At 41.0% G+C, this 15,181-nt stretch overlaps 1 protein-coding gene across 1 annotated transcript in view; it reads left to right on the top strand.

Moving 5' to 3' along the window:
• The first annotated feature begins 3,449 nt into the window (after positions 1-3,449).
• Positions 3,450-15,181, top strand: part of LOC102812913 (thyrotropin receptor-like) — a 243,370-nt gene continuing 231,638 nt past the window's right edge. The window contains 1 exon segment of the mRNA XM_006864753.1: positions 3,450-3,619. Coding sequence (XP_006864815.1) covers positions 3,450-3,619 — 170 coding nt within the window.

Here is a 15,181-nt window from a genome sequence, read left to right as displayed (position 1 = left end):
TGGAAATCCTCCATATCATCAGTGACAACAAGGCCAGGGGCAGACTGTGGAACAGACCATCAATTGTCCATATGCATATTCAAACTGAAGCTGAAGAAAATTAAAACAAGTCATGAGAACCAAAATATGACCTTAAACATATTCCACCTGAATTTAGAGATCATCTGAAGAACAGATTTGACGCATTAGACACTAATGATTGAAGACCAGAAGAGCTGTGAGATGACATCTAGAACATCATTCAGGAAGAAAGTAAAAGGTCATTAAGAAGATGAGAAAGAAGGAAAAGACTGAAATGGAAGTCAGGAGAGACAGTGAAACTTGCTTCCAGCACAGAGATATTAAAGCAAATGGAAGAAATGAAGAGGTAAAAGGACTGAATAGAAAATTTCGAAGGTCAGCTCAAGAAGACAAAGTCAAACATTATAATAAAATGTGCAAAGAACTAGAGTTAGAAAACCTGAAGAGAAAAACACACTGACTATTTTTAAGCTGAAAGAACTGTGGAAAAAATTCAAGCTTTGACTTGCAATATTGAAGCATTCTATGATCAAAATATTGAATGATGAAGAAAGCATCAAAAGTAGATGGAGGAATACACAGTCATTGTACCAAAAAGAAATGGTCTATGTTCAACCATTTCAAAAGGTAGCTTATGATCAAGGCCAGTGGTACTGAAGGAAGACCACATTCCACTGAGGATACTGGTAAAGAACAAGGCTTCAGGAACTGATTGAATAAAGATTGAAATGATTCAGTAAACTGAAGCAGCATTGGGAGCGTTCATTCACCTATACCAAGAAATTTCTAAGACAGCTACATGGCCAACTGATGAAAAGAAATCCATATTTGTGTCCATTCCAAAGACAGGTGACCCAAATGCAGAAATCATATCATTAGTGTTGCACACTAGTAAAATTTTGCTAAAGATGATTTTTAAATGGCTGCAACAGTACACTGATGGGGTACAAGATTCAGATGAGGACGTGGAACGAGGGGTATCATTGCTGATGTCAGATGGATCTTGGCTAAAAGAAGAGAATATCAAAAAGATGTTTACCTGTGTTTCTATTTACTATGCAAAGGCTTTTGATTGTGTGGATCATGACAAATTATGGACAACATTACAGGGAATGAGTACTCTGGAACACTTAATTGTGCTCATGAGGAATCTGTATATAGACCTAGTGGCAGTCTTCAAACAGAACAAGAGGACACTAAATGGTCTAAAATTAGGAAAAGTGTGCAACAGGGTTGTATTATTTGACCATAGTTAGTCAATCTGTATGCTGAGCAAATACTCCCCAAACTGGATTATATGAAGAAGAACATGACATCAGGATTGGAGGAAGACTCATTAACAACCTGTGATATGAAAATGATACAACCTTGCATGTTGAAAGCAGAGGACTTAAAATACTGATGAAGAGCAGTACCAGTAGCTTCTCAATGAAAAGAAAACAAAAATCTCACCACTGGATCAATAAATTGTTGTTGTTGTTGTTGTTAAGTGTCATCGAGTCGGGTCCGACCCATAGCGACCCTGTACAGGGTTTCCTAAATAGCATCCAGATAATTAGGAGAAGATTGAACCTCCATGCTGAATGCAATCTCCATTTCATCTGTAGATGTTTGCTGCTCAGCTGTCATCTTGGACACTTTTTGGAAGTCCAAACTTGGAGATAATCTGCTTCAAGAGGATTTTCACTACTTCTGAAATTTGTGGTTCAAGCGGCTCCACGGGAGAAAGATGAGGCTTTCTGCTACTGCAAAGATTTACAGCCTCAGAAACCCTATACAGGGTCATTGTGAGTCGGAACCAACTCCATGGCACATAACTGCTACCAAGAGGGAAATGGGCACAATCTGATTCATATTTTTTGAATATGATAACCATTTGGCTATTATGAGAGAAATGAGTACGTGATGGTGTGCCACTTAAGTATTCCTTTTCTTCCCATCTTCTGGTGACAATGGCTCAATACGATGCTGGGTCAGAATTGACTTGATGGCAGAAATTGCAGGCTGGCTTCAAACTACGCTGTTGTTGTTGTTGTTAAGTGCTGTCGAGTCGCTTCCGACCCACAGAGACCCTGTATAGGGTTTCCAAGGAGCAGCTGGTGAGTTTGAACTGCCAACTTTGCAGTTCAAACGGCTTTGTAGTCTGGCGCATTAACCCACAACGCCACATCAGGACTCCTGGCTTCAAACTACGGTTGGTAGGTTGGTTATGTGCCATGGAGTCGGTTCCGACTCATAGCGAGCATGTACAAGGTTTCTGAGGCTGTAAATCTTTACGGGAGCAGAACGTCTCATCTTTCTCGCGCGGAACAGCTGGTAGTTTCCAACTGCTGATTAAGGTTCGCAGCCAGATTCGTAATCCACAACGCTACCAGAACTCCTGTTGTTGTTAAGTACCGTCAAGTCGATTCCGACCCATAGAGACCCTGTATAGGGTTTCCAAGGAGCAGCTGGTGAGCTTGAACCACCAACCTTGAAATTCAAACGACTTTGCAGTCTGACGCATTAGCCCACAGCGCCACACTAGGATTCCAGGACTCCTTTCTCAGAGCTGAATTCAGAATTCCACTCAAGGCCCCTGTGAATTCGGTCATTCTCATTTCTCCACAGCAGATGGCACCACAACCCAATTCTTGACCTGCCTTCTACGGCTTTACCCGAAGCAATGTGCGCCATAAGGCGACTCCTAGCGGCGATTTCTGTGTGAGATTGGCTGTTCGCGTGGAGCAGTCCTCTGGTAGTGCTGAAGTTGCTGAGCAGAGCTGACCTGCTGGAGCATCACGCCCTGGTTTCGGGTGCACCCGGGCTTGGTCAGTGCTCTCTCAGACTCTCAGCAGAGGCGTTTTAGGCCAGAGGAACTCGAGTTCTGCAGGACAGCATTCCGCCGGAGACTGTCCCCTCCCGGACTGCTCTGAGCAGGGTCCTGTAGAGACTTTCCATAGAGTGTGAGCTCGGGTGGGTGGATGGGTACAGGACCGGCAGCGCTTGTAGGCATTACCCACCGGAAAGATGGGTCTGGATTTGGTGGGAAAGAGAGCCTAAACCAGGCTTCGGAGTGAACTGACTGGAGGAACACGTGGAGCAAGAGGAAATAGTAACCACAAAGTAGGTAATGTTGGAAAGCAGAGGGAACAGCCTGGACTGGTGTTAGGGACCAGGGAACAGAGGGAGCTCGAGCTACGTGGCTCAGATCAAGGGACGTGAAGCAAGTAGCTTGTTTGGGTGGAGAGTTGCCTAGGGAAACAGAGCACTTAAGATTCTCTTCTTCCCCCTCTCCAGCCTCCTCTTTTGAGGTGAGGTCAGAGCTTCTGTAAAGCCCTCCTTTCTTTTGCCCCTCCTTCCAGCCCTGGGTAACCAGAGGCGCTTTGGGCTGGGAATGGAGCAGTAGCAGAGGATGAAGTAGTGACCGACCTAGGGGGTCCTGGAAAATGATGCAGAAGCCCTTGCTGCAGCTCGTGCTGCTACTCGCCCTGCCCAGGAGCCTGGGGGGAAAGGAATGTTCCTCTCCGCCCTGTGAGTGCCACCAAGAGGACGACTTCAGAGTCACCTGCAAGGATATCCATGACATCCCCAGCCTGCCGTCCAGTACACAGACTCTGTGAGTACCTGGGAGAGGAGAGGGTAGGAACCTGAGACCAAGGGCAACTAACTGGAAAGGTGGACAAAGTGAGCAAAAAACAGCTTGAGAAAAGGCAGAGGGGTGTATGTCACTGTATGTGTGTGTGTGTGTGTGAGAGAGCAGGAGAGAGAGTGTGAGAGAGAGAGAGAGAGAGAGAGAGAGAGAGAGATAGGAATTAAAAACTTTGTTGCCATACTTGTTGTTGTTGTTGTTGTTAAGTGCCGTTGAGTCGGGTCCGACCCATAGCGACCCTGTACAGGGTTTCCGAGGGTGTAAATCTTTACGGGAGTAGAAAGCCTCATCTTTCTCCCGCTGGGAAGGTATAATTGCTGACACCTTCATTATTCAAAACACAGAAAAGGTAACAAAACTTAAAAACCAGATTAAAGAGAGTTGTTCTAAAAAGCTTCGATTCTGCATTTTCAGCCCTGGCTTAATCTTAATTAAACATCACATATTAACATTAATAGCCACTCAAGACTGAGCTTTTGAAACATAAAATGTTACTTTTTGGAATGAAGAAATTACAGAAATGTATTTCTCCTTTTAGTCTTTCTAGGTGAGAAATGATCTTAGTGGTTCTGCTGATTCATCAAATAGTTAACAAAAATTTAATGGGGGGTGTTAAAAATAAATCCTTTATACAATGTGCAGTGTTACTCAAATGAGAACTGTCCTTGCACTCAAAATGGTGTATCCAGAAATCTCCTTTGGGATATAGGACTGGTAAAGGTATAAAGAAATAAAATATCATAAAATGCAGTGTTATCTTCATGTTAAATGCTACCAAATTAGAAACTTGATTAAAAATAATTTTGACATTAGCTATTCTTTAATAGAAATGTAAATCAATGGCCATTTAAAGGGTAATTCTGGTTAAGGCCGAGAAGGAAAATAAAGAGACTTTTATGACTGGTTAAATATGAAATAGAAAGAAAAAATAGTGAAACAACCTGTATTGTTGTTAAGTGCAGTCGAGTCAGTTCCTACTTGTAACAATCCTAAGTAAACTAGAATGGAACACTGCCCAGTCCTGTATTATTCTTTCAGTCTTTGCTATATTTGTATCTATTGTTTGAGGCACAGTGTCATCTCATCTCATTGAGGAGATTCCTCTTTTTTGCTGACCCTCTACCTTACCTAGCATGATGTCCTTTTGCTGGAATTAGTCCCTCCTGATAACATTTCCCAAGTATGTTGTTGTTAGGCGCCACTGAGTTGGTACCGACTCATAATGACCTTATGCACAGTAGAACGAAACACTGCCTGATCCTAGACCAACCTCACTATTGTTGCCATGCTTGAGTCCATCGATGCTGCCACTTGGCCAGTCCATCTCGCTGGGAGTCTTCCTCTTTTTCTCTAACCCTCCACCTTACTAAATATGATATCCTTCTCCAGCAACTGGTCCCTCTTGACAGTATGTCTGAAGTATGAGAGACCAAATTTGGCCATCTTGGCCTCCAAGGAGCAAAGTATGAGGGGGCTGCAAAAAGTTCATGAAAAATGCAATTGAAAATATAATGGAATTTTTACACTAACTTTTTGAAGTCCCTCGTACCTGAGATGAATCTCACCATCCTAGTTTCTAAAGATCATTCTGATTATACTTCTCTCAAAACAGAATTGTTTGTTCTTTTGAAAATCCATGGTACTTTCAATATTCTTAGCCCACATCATCATAACTCAAAAGTACTAGTTCTTTTTCCTTCGCCCTTATTCATTGTCCAGCTTTTACATGTATGTGAGGCAATTGAAAATGCTATGGCTTCGGTCAGACACACCTTGGTCCTCTAAGTGATAATCTTTGAAACACTTTAAAGAGGTCTTTTGTAGCATTTGTCCAATGCTATATGTCATTTGATTTTGTGATTGCTGATTCCATGGGTGCTGATTGCAGACTAAGTAAAATGAAATCCTTGACAACGTCAATATTTCCTCCATTTATCATGATGTTGCATATTGGTCCAATTATGAGGATTTGTGCTTGCTTTATGTAAAGATGTAATCCATACAAAAGATTGTAATCTGTGATCTTCATCAGTAAATCCTTCAATTCCTCTTTGCTTTCAGCAAGCAAGGCTTTTCATCTGCATATCACAGGTTGTTAATGAAACTTCCTCTAATCCTTATGTCATATTCTTCTTCATATAGTCCAGCTTCTCAGATTATTTGCTCAGCATACATATTGAGTAAGTATGATGAAAATGTACAACCCTGATGCATGCCTCTTGGTCTATGTATAGATCCCACATGAGTACAATGGAGTGTTCTAGAATTCCTAATTTTCACAAAGTTATCCATAATTTGCTACGATCCACATAGTTTAATGCTTTTGCATAGTCAATGAAATACAAGTAAACATCTGTCTGGCAGTCTCTCCTTCAGCCAATATCTATATTACACCAGAAGTGACAGCCCTCATTCCATGTCCTGCTTTGTTGTTATTGTTGTTGTTAAGTGCTGTTGAGTGGGTTCTGACTCATAGTGGTCCTGTATATTGTTTCCGAGGAACGGCAGGAGAGTTTGATCCGCTGACTTTGTAGTTAGCAGTCCAGTGCTTATCCAACAGCGCTATACATCGTTTCCAACTCATAGTGACCCTGCACAAGGTTTCCTAGGTTGTAAATCTTTACAGGAGCAGAATGCCTCATCTTTCTCCCATGGAACCGCTGATAGTTTAGAATTGCTGACCTTGTGGTTGGCAGCCCAACTCGTAACCACTACGATAACAGAGCTCCTATAGTAGTCCATAGGATTGTCAAATTCAATACCAGTCCATTTCATCTCACTAATTCCTAGAATATCAATCTTCAAGCATTCCATTTAATTTTTTACAAATTCCAACTTTCCTAGATTCCTACTTGTCTATTCATGTTCAGAGTTCTGGAGGGCTGCTGTAGGATAAGCACTGGGCCATAAGGTCAGTTTGAATTTCAATATTGGCAGTTCAAACTCACCAACCACTCCTTGAAACTCTATACAAGGTCAATATGAGTCAGAATCAACTAGTCAGCACTTAAAAACCACAACACATTCATGTTCTCATTATTAAAGAATGTTTGCAGTTGTTTCACCTTTTCCTGAAATGTACCACATCAGCAACTGAAGTCCTCCAAAAGCTTTATTTCCCCCATATCATCCAGCACAACTCTCCTTTGAGGAGGCAGCTCCTCCCAGTACTATTGTTAGTGTCTTCTAGCACGAGGGACTTATTCTCTGGTACTGGTACTGTATCAGACAGTGCTCCACTGTTATCCATAGACAGTACTAGCCAGTGTTTTGAGAAGTAGATCACCAGGCCCTTGTTTGTCTGTGTTAGTCTGGAAAATCCACTGAAATCTGTCCACCATGGATGACCCTGAAATACCAATGCCACAGCATCACAGCAACACACAAGCCACCACAGTATGACAAACTGATAAATGAGTTAACAACTGTGGTACCATGAATTTACTGTACATGGCTTTTCTTTTCTATCCAAAGTCTTCTTCTTCTTGTTAACTGCCATTGAGTTGGTTCTGACTCACAGCAACCCTGTATGGGGTTTACAAGGAGTAGCGAGCAGTGGGTTTGAACTGCCCACCTTGTTGTTCATGGTCCATTATGATCCTGCAGCATCGCACTAGGAGTCCTAAATCTTCTTAATTCCCACTAAATTATTGTATTAGAGCATGCAGATAATGTGTACAGGACTTTAACACTGGGATTTGTTCGTTTTGCAAGGTTGTATCATCTGCATATTGCAGGTTGTTAGGGAGCCTTCTTCCAATCGTAATGCCATGTTCTTCTTCGTATAATTCAGCTTTTCAGGTTAGATGCTCAACATACAGATTGAATAAGTAAGATGAAAACACAATCCAGACACATACCTTTCCTGATTTTAAACCATTCAATAGCCCTTGTTCTGTTCTAACTACTGCCTCTTGGTCTATCTTGTTGTTAAGTGCCTTTGAGGTTGTTCCGACTTATAGAAACCCTGTATAGGGTTTCTCAGGAGCAGCTGATAGGTTTGAACTGCCATCCTTATAGCTCATAGTCCAATATTGATCCTACATTGCCACACCAGGAGTCCCTTCATCTATGTTGTTATTATGTGCCATGGAGTCGGTTCCAACCCATAGCGACTTGTACAGGGTTTCCGAGGCTGTAAATCTTTACGTGAGCAGAAAGCCTCATCTTTCTCCCGCAGAACAGCTGGTAGTTTCAAGCTGCTGACCCTGAGGATAGCAGCCTGATTTGTAACCACTACGCTACCAGAGCTCCTTGAGCTCATCTATGTAGAGGGTCCTAATTATGTGAGTAGGATATGAGCTCCTTTAGGGCAGCAGTTCTGTCACTTATCCCTGAATTCCTGGCGCCCAGCACAGAGCCTGGAACTCTGTAGATGCTAAAAAAGAATCTGTTCTGGAATACCCTTTTTTAGAATTTTATTCAAGCTTGTTGTGATCCACAAAGTCAAATGCCTTTGTGTAGTCAATAAAGTACAAGGAAATATCTTTCTGGTATTTTCTGCTTTCATCCAAGGTCCATATGACTTCAGAAAAGGTATGTTGTTGTTGTTGTTGTTGTTGTTGTTGTTGTTAAGTGCCATTGAGTTGGTTCTAACCCATAGCGACCCTGTATAGGGTTTCCATGGAGCAACTGGTGAACTTGAACAACCAACCTTGCAGTTCAAACTGACTTTGCAGTCTAGCGCATTAACCCACAGTGCCACACCAGGACTTCAGAGATAATATCAGCAGTGATATATCCCCTTCCATATCCTCTTCTGAATTTGACTTTAATTTCTGGGAGTTCCTTGTCAATGTACTGCTGCAACTGTTTTTGAATGATCATCAGCATAATTTTACTTACATGTAATCTTAATGATATTGTTTGATGATTTCTGCATTCCACTGGCTCACCTTTCTTTGGAATGGGCACAAATATGGATGACTTCTAGTTGTTAACCAGGTAACTGTTTTCCAAATGTCTTTGCATAAACAAGTAAATATCTCCAGCTCTGCCTCAGTTTGTTGAAGCATTTCAATTGGTATTTCATCAATTCCTGAAGCCTTGTTTTTCATATTGTCTTCAATGCAGCTAGGACCTCTTCTCTAAATATTATTAATTCTTGATCATATGGTACCTCTTAAAATGGTTGAACATTAGCCAATTCTTTTTTTTTTTTTTTTTTTTGTGAGGTTTACATGGGAGAGCCTCAGTTTTACATTCATCCTATTGTATTTAAATTTCATTGCAATGATTACAGTCCCCTCCATGCATAATCAAATAACCAAGGTCTACACCTCACAGGCCCACCCACCTCAGCTGTCAGCATGTCTCCATGCCTGGCGTCACTGCCTCTCTGGGTAGGGTCCGGCTCTCCACTCTTCTCACTTGATGGTCCCAGGGACCTCCACTCTTGAGCTGCAAAATCAATCACTCCCCTCCTTTTGTCAAAAAACATCTACCTCTCTATTTCCTAGCCTCACAGTAAGTCCTGATGGCAATTATTCACTATTGTATCACACGAGTCTTATCCCCATTTCCTTTCACCAGCCCGGTCCCAAAGGATTGGAAATCATTCAGTGGCGATTCTACCTACCACTGCCCCATCTGGAACTAGGCTCCCTCTTGAAAGCTTGTAAGCCAGTCACTTCTTGACTTTATAGGCACCCCCATTTTGGCTAGCCAATGTCTAAGTGGCCCATCCCTGTCAACCCTATGTACCAAGGGGGTGGGAGTGATCCTCGCTGTAAAGATCTGTTCCCTTTTTTGAGCTACTACATCCATAAGTATAGGTGAAGTTCTTCAAATTGTAGCATGTTACTCTCCTCCCCACTCCCCTTCTTTCTTCTTCTAGTCATGTTCTGATCATCCAGCCATCGAAGCCAGGTCAAGTGGGTACTATCTGAAAGTTTGGGTGTTCTTGTGCCTCTCCCCTCACTTCATAACAGCTGGACGCTTCACTCTCTGCTCTGGTCCTCTGTTGGCCAATTCTTTTTGTTACAGCGACTCTGTGTATTCGTTCTACCTTCTTTTGATGCTTCCTGCATCATTCAATATTTTGTTCATCATATCCTTGAGTATTGCAACCTGAAGCTTGAAGTTATTCTTCAGTTCTCTCAGTTTAAGAAAAGTTGAATGTGTCAGAATAGGATAAAGAATGTTGTAGGGTGAAGGCATGTCTGACTTCTACTTCATAGAACTCATCCTTGGGTTGATTTTGAGTTTTATTTTCTTTCCCGCTTTTGAAGGTTCTACACATTCCAGGCTCTTATACCCTGATTTTATGATAAAGTGCAGGTTAATAAAAAGAATGTAGACCAGCAAAAAGAAAAGCTGAAGTTGTATGTCAAGATTGTCTCAAGAATTTAGCTTATAAGTACATTCAACTATAGGTCATGAAGCTTTCGGCACAGAATCAGATCTCTATGCTGTGAGACAAATTGGTTACCAATCTCATCTGGATTAATGAGTGCAATCATCTCTAACTAGCCCACCATTCCCCATGCTGCCACTCAGAATAAAGTATGTTCTTTTCATCCTCTTGATTAAACTCCTACATTGGCGCCTTTGGCCTCTAGGGAAAAAACTCTAATTTCTTTTACATCGCCTACAGACCCTTCAAAGGAGCTCTGGTAGCATAGTGGTTACAAGTCAGACTGCTAACCTCAAGGTCAGCAGTTTGAAACTACCAGCCGTTCTACGGGAGAAAGATGAGGCTTTCTGCTACCATGAAGATTTACAGCCTCAGAAACCCTGTACAGGGTCGCTATGAGTCAGAACCGACTCCACGGCACACTATCACCACCACCATCACCACCACAGACCCTTCAAGGCTCAATACATTTTTCTCTGAAACCTCATCTCTATGATCACTGACATGTACTGAACAGAACTGATAGCATTTTCCCCTACAGTGTTCTGCTTTCTCTCCTGCTCATGCCTTTCCTCATCTGTCCACTATGTCTAAAGCACCTTTATTCCTTTCTTCATCTGACTAAAACGTACTACAACATCCAGAATAGGAGTCAGCTTTCTCAGGAACTCTCTTGTAACCTACTACCCTTTGGCTGTAGCATTGTGTGCATAAGCCATCCTTGCACAATGTACTTTTTCTGTGTCTTGTTATTTCCTTGCATAATTCTCCAAGCAGGCTATGAGCTCCTATGGCAGCAGTTCTGTCACTATACCCTGAATCCCTGGCATCCCACACAAAGCAGGTTGTTGTTGTTGTTGTTAGGTGCCATCGAGTCGGTACCAACCCATAGCGACCTTATGCACAGCAGAACAAAACACTACCCGATCCCGGGCCAACCTCACTACTGTTGCCACACTTGAGTCCATCAATGCTGCCACTTGGGCAATCCATCTCATTGTGGGTCTTCCAGGAAATGGGATTTTCTTCATTCCCCTCTCACTAACTGTATGGTTATGATAATTTATTTAAGAGGACCCAAGTTTCCTTCTGGGTGAAAAGAAAGTGCAACTAGATTCCTTCTGCTGTCTGTAGTGTTAATGACACTAGTCTGAAGGAAGCCACTGGGTCACAAAGACTAATAACTGAATAAAGGCTATATAGTAAGGAGAATCTGACCTAGAGAGCAATGGGGGAGGGTGGAACTATGTTCTGAAAATGAAGTTATTCTGAGAAAGAGAAGAGAAAATTGATGAGAAGAATTGATGCAGCTGAGTTATGGTGTTAGAGAAAATGTTAAAAGTACCAAGGAATTCCAGAAGAACAAAAAAAATCTGTCTTAGAAGAAATAAAGTCAAAATGCTCCTTAGAAGCTAGAATGACAAGATGTCATGTCTCATACTTCAGACATGTTATCAGGAGGGACTTATTGCTGGAGAAGGGCATCATGTTTGGTAAAGTGGAAAGTCAATGAAAAAGTGGAAGACCCCCAAGAAGATGGACTAGCACAGTGGCAGCAACAATGGGCTCAAGAGCAACAGTTGTGAGGATGGGAATGTGTTTAGTTCTGTTATGCACAAGGTTGCTATGTGTCAGAGCTGACTTTACGGAACCTACCAGTAACAACAGCCTTAGAAAGCCCATACAGAGTCATTATGATTGAGAACCAACTTGACTACACTTAATAGCAACAAGGTAAAAGTGGTCTGCCGATTTGAACAATAACTACAACCATCTGCAACAGTAGCAAAAATATTTTCAAATCTTTCCTTTTGTCAAAATAAAGCATATGGAAGAAGTCAATATATAAAGCTAGCAATTACATTTACTTATTTTGTGTGAGGCGCTGTTCTCGGCACTTACATGCATTAATCCTTTCAAAAGTTGGCACGTTTTATTATCCTTATTTTTTGTTGTTGTTGTTAAGTGCCATCGAGTCAGTTCTGAATTACAGCGATGCTGTATGGGATTTCCAAGGAGTGGTTGGTGGGCTTGAACCATCACTTTGAAGTTCAAACTGACCTTGTGGTCCCAGTGCTTATCCTAGCTATGGAAACTGAGCCATCAAAAAATGAACTGTTACTTCTCGTCAAACAGCCTATAAGTGGTGGTGCCGGTATTTGAAATATCACATACTATTCCACAACCCCTAGTATTAAACCATTGCACTCAGATGAAAATGGGTTTTCATCTTTCCACCTATCTCTCTGTGTGCTTATGAGAAGTATGCAAAAACTCATGAAGACTGAAATACAAAGTTTCACCACCCTGGCTTCTAAGGAGCATTGTGGCTGTACTTCTTCCAAAACAGATTTGTTTGTAAGAAAAGAAGAGACTAGGGAAAGAAGGAGGAAGGAAGAAACAGGGTAGGAAGGAGGGATGAAAAGAAATAATATATATGGAAGTTATAGAAGGCATTCCCTGCTAAAACAAACCAGATCTTTATCATTAAAAGTATATTCTAGGAGACCTTGTTCAGAGTCTACTTTAATTATAGAGGAATCATTGTTGTGATATGCTGGCTCATAAGTTTTATGTTGTTACATATATATGCTTATATTATTCATTAAAAATGTGCAATAGAGCAGGTGATACAAACTTGCTTGCTGAAAGTGAAGAGAACTTAAAAAATTGCTGATAAAGATCAAAGACTACAGCTAGAAGTATGGGTTGCATCTTAATATAAAGAAAACAAACATCCTCACCACTGTACCAACAAATAACATCATGATAAATAGAAAAAGATTGAAGTTGTCAAAGATTTCATTTTGCTTGGATCTACAATCAACACTCATAGACACAGCAGTCAAGAAATCAAACATATTGCACTAGGCAAATCTGCTTCACAAGACCTCTTTAAAGTATTCAAGAGAAAAGATGTCAGTTTAAGGATTAAGGTGCACCTGGCCCAAGTCATGGTATGTTCAATAGCTTCATATGCATGTGAAAGTTGGACAGTGAATAAGGAAGACTGTAGAATTGATGCATTTGAGTTATGGTGTTAGAGAAGAGTATGAAAAGTTCCATGTACTGCTAGAACAAAAGTCTGTTTTGGAGGAAGTACATCCACAATGCTCCTTAGAAGACAGGATGTCCAAACTTTGTCTCTCATTCTTTGGATATACGATCAGGAGGGACTAGTCCCTGGAGAAAGATATCATGCTAGGTGAAGTGGAGGGTCAGTGACAAAAAAGGAGACCCCCCAACAAGATGGACTGACATGGTAGTAGGAGCATTCTGGCTTACTTCTTCTTCCAAGATAGATTTATTCATTTAAATTAAAATCTGTGGAATTTTCAATATTCTTTGCCAACACCAGTAATTCAAATGCACTAAATATTCTATGATCTTGTTTATACATTGTCCAACTTTCACATGCATATGAGACAAATGAAAATACCATGGCTTGAGTCAGGAGAACATTAGTCTTCAAAGTGACATATTTGCTCTTGAACATTTTAAAGAGGTCTTTTGAAGCAGATTTTCCTAATGAATAATACTGTTGTTGCTGTTGTTGTTGTTAGGTGTCATCAAGTGGGTTCTGATCCACACTGACACTATGCACAACAGAAAGAAACACCACCCAGTCCTGCAGCATCCTCACAATTGCTGCTATGCTTGAGTCCAATGCTGCTGCCATTGGGCCAATCCATGTTGTTGGGGGTCTCCCTCTTATTTGCTGACCTTCCATTTCACCTAGTATGATGTCCTTCTTTAGGGACTGATCCCTCCTGATAATATGCCTGAACTATAAGAGACAAAGTCTGGACATCTTGTCTTCTAAGGAGCATTCTGTTTGTACTTCTTCCAACACAGATTTGTTTGTTCTTCTGGCAGTCCTTGAGACCTATAATATTCTCCAACATCATATTTCAAATGCATCAATTCTTCTACAGTCTTTCTTATTCACTGCCCAACTTTCACATGCATATGAGGCTGTTGGAAATACCATGGTTTGGGCCAGGCGCACCTTGGTCCTCAAACTGATATCTTTGTTCTTGAACACTTTAAAGAGGTTGTTAAAGTGCAACAGATTTGCCCAATGCAATATGTCATTTGATTTCTTCACTGGTGCTTCCATAAGTGTTTATGGTGGACACAAGCAAAATGAAATCTTTGACAACTTCAATCTTTTCTCCATTTATCATGATGTTATTTATTGGTCCAGTGGTGAAAATTTTTCTTTTCTTTACATTGAAGTGTAACCCATACTGTAGGCTGAGGTTTTTGAACTTTATCAGTAAGTATTTAAGTCCTCTTCACTTTCAGCTAGCAAGGTTGCATCATCTACATATTGCAGGTTGTTAATGAGTCTTCCTCCAATTGGGATGCCATATTCTTCTTCACATACCCCACCTCCTCGGATTATGTGCTCAGCATACTGATTGAGTAAGTATGATGAAAGAATACAATCCTGGTGGACACCTTTCTTGGGTTTAAACCATTTAGAGTCCCCTGGTTCTGTTTGAACAATTGCCTTTTGATTTATGTATAGGTTCCTCATGAGCACAATTAAATGTTCTGGAGTAATGTTTTCCATAGTTTGTCATGATCCACATAGTCTAAAGCCTTTGCATAGTTAATAAAGTACAGGTAAACATCTTTCTGGTATTCTCTACTTTCAGCCAAGACCCATCTGACATTAGCTATGATATCCCTTGTTCCACATCCTTGTCTGAATGCAGTTTGAACTTCTGGTAGTTCCCTCTCAATATACTGTTGCAGCTGCTTTTGCAAAATTTTACTTGCATACGGTATTAATAATATTATCCAATGATTTATGCATTCAGTTGGGTCACTACCATTGGAATGGTCACAAATATGGATCTCTTACAATCAGTTGGCTGGATAGCAATCTTCCAAATTTCTTGTTATAGATGAGCAAGTACCTTCAGTACTGAATCAGTTAAAAGATCTCGATTTGTGTTCCATGAATTCCTGGAGCTTTGTTCTTTGCTAATGCCTCTGTGGACCTTGGACTTACTTCTTTAGTACCACTAGCTCTTGATCATATGCTGTCTCTTCAAATGGTTGAACATCACCCATTTATTTTTGGTACAATGACTGTGTATTCTTTTCATATTCTTTTTTTTTAAGTTTATATTGTGAGTTGAGTGAAAGCTTACAGGGCAGAT

This window comes from Chrysochloris asiatica, unplaced genomic scaffold (genome assembly GCF_000296735.1).
Source record: "Chrysochloris asiatica unplaced genomic scaffold, ChrAsi1.0 scaffold00070, whole genome shotgun sequence".
NCBI lineage: Eukaryota > Metazoa > Chordata > Mammalia > Afrosoricida > Chrysochloridae > Chrysochloris > Chrysochloris asiatica.
This window is presented reverse-complemented; position numbering and strand designations above follow the sequence as displayed.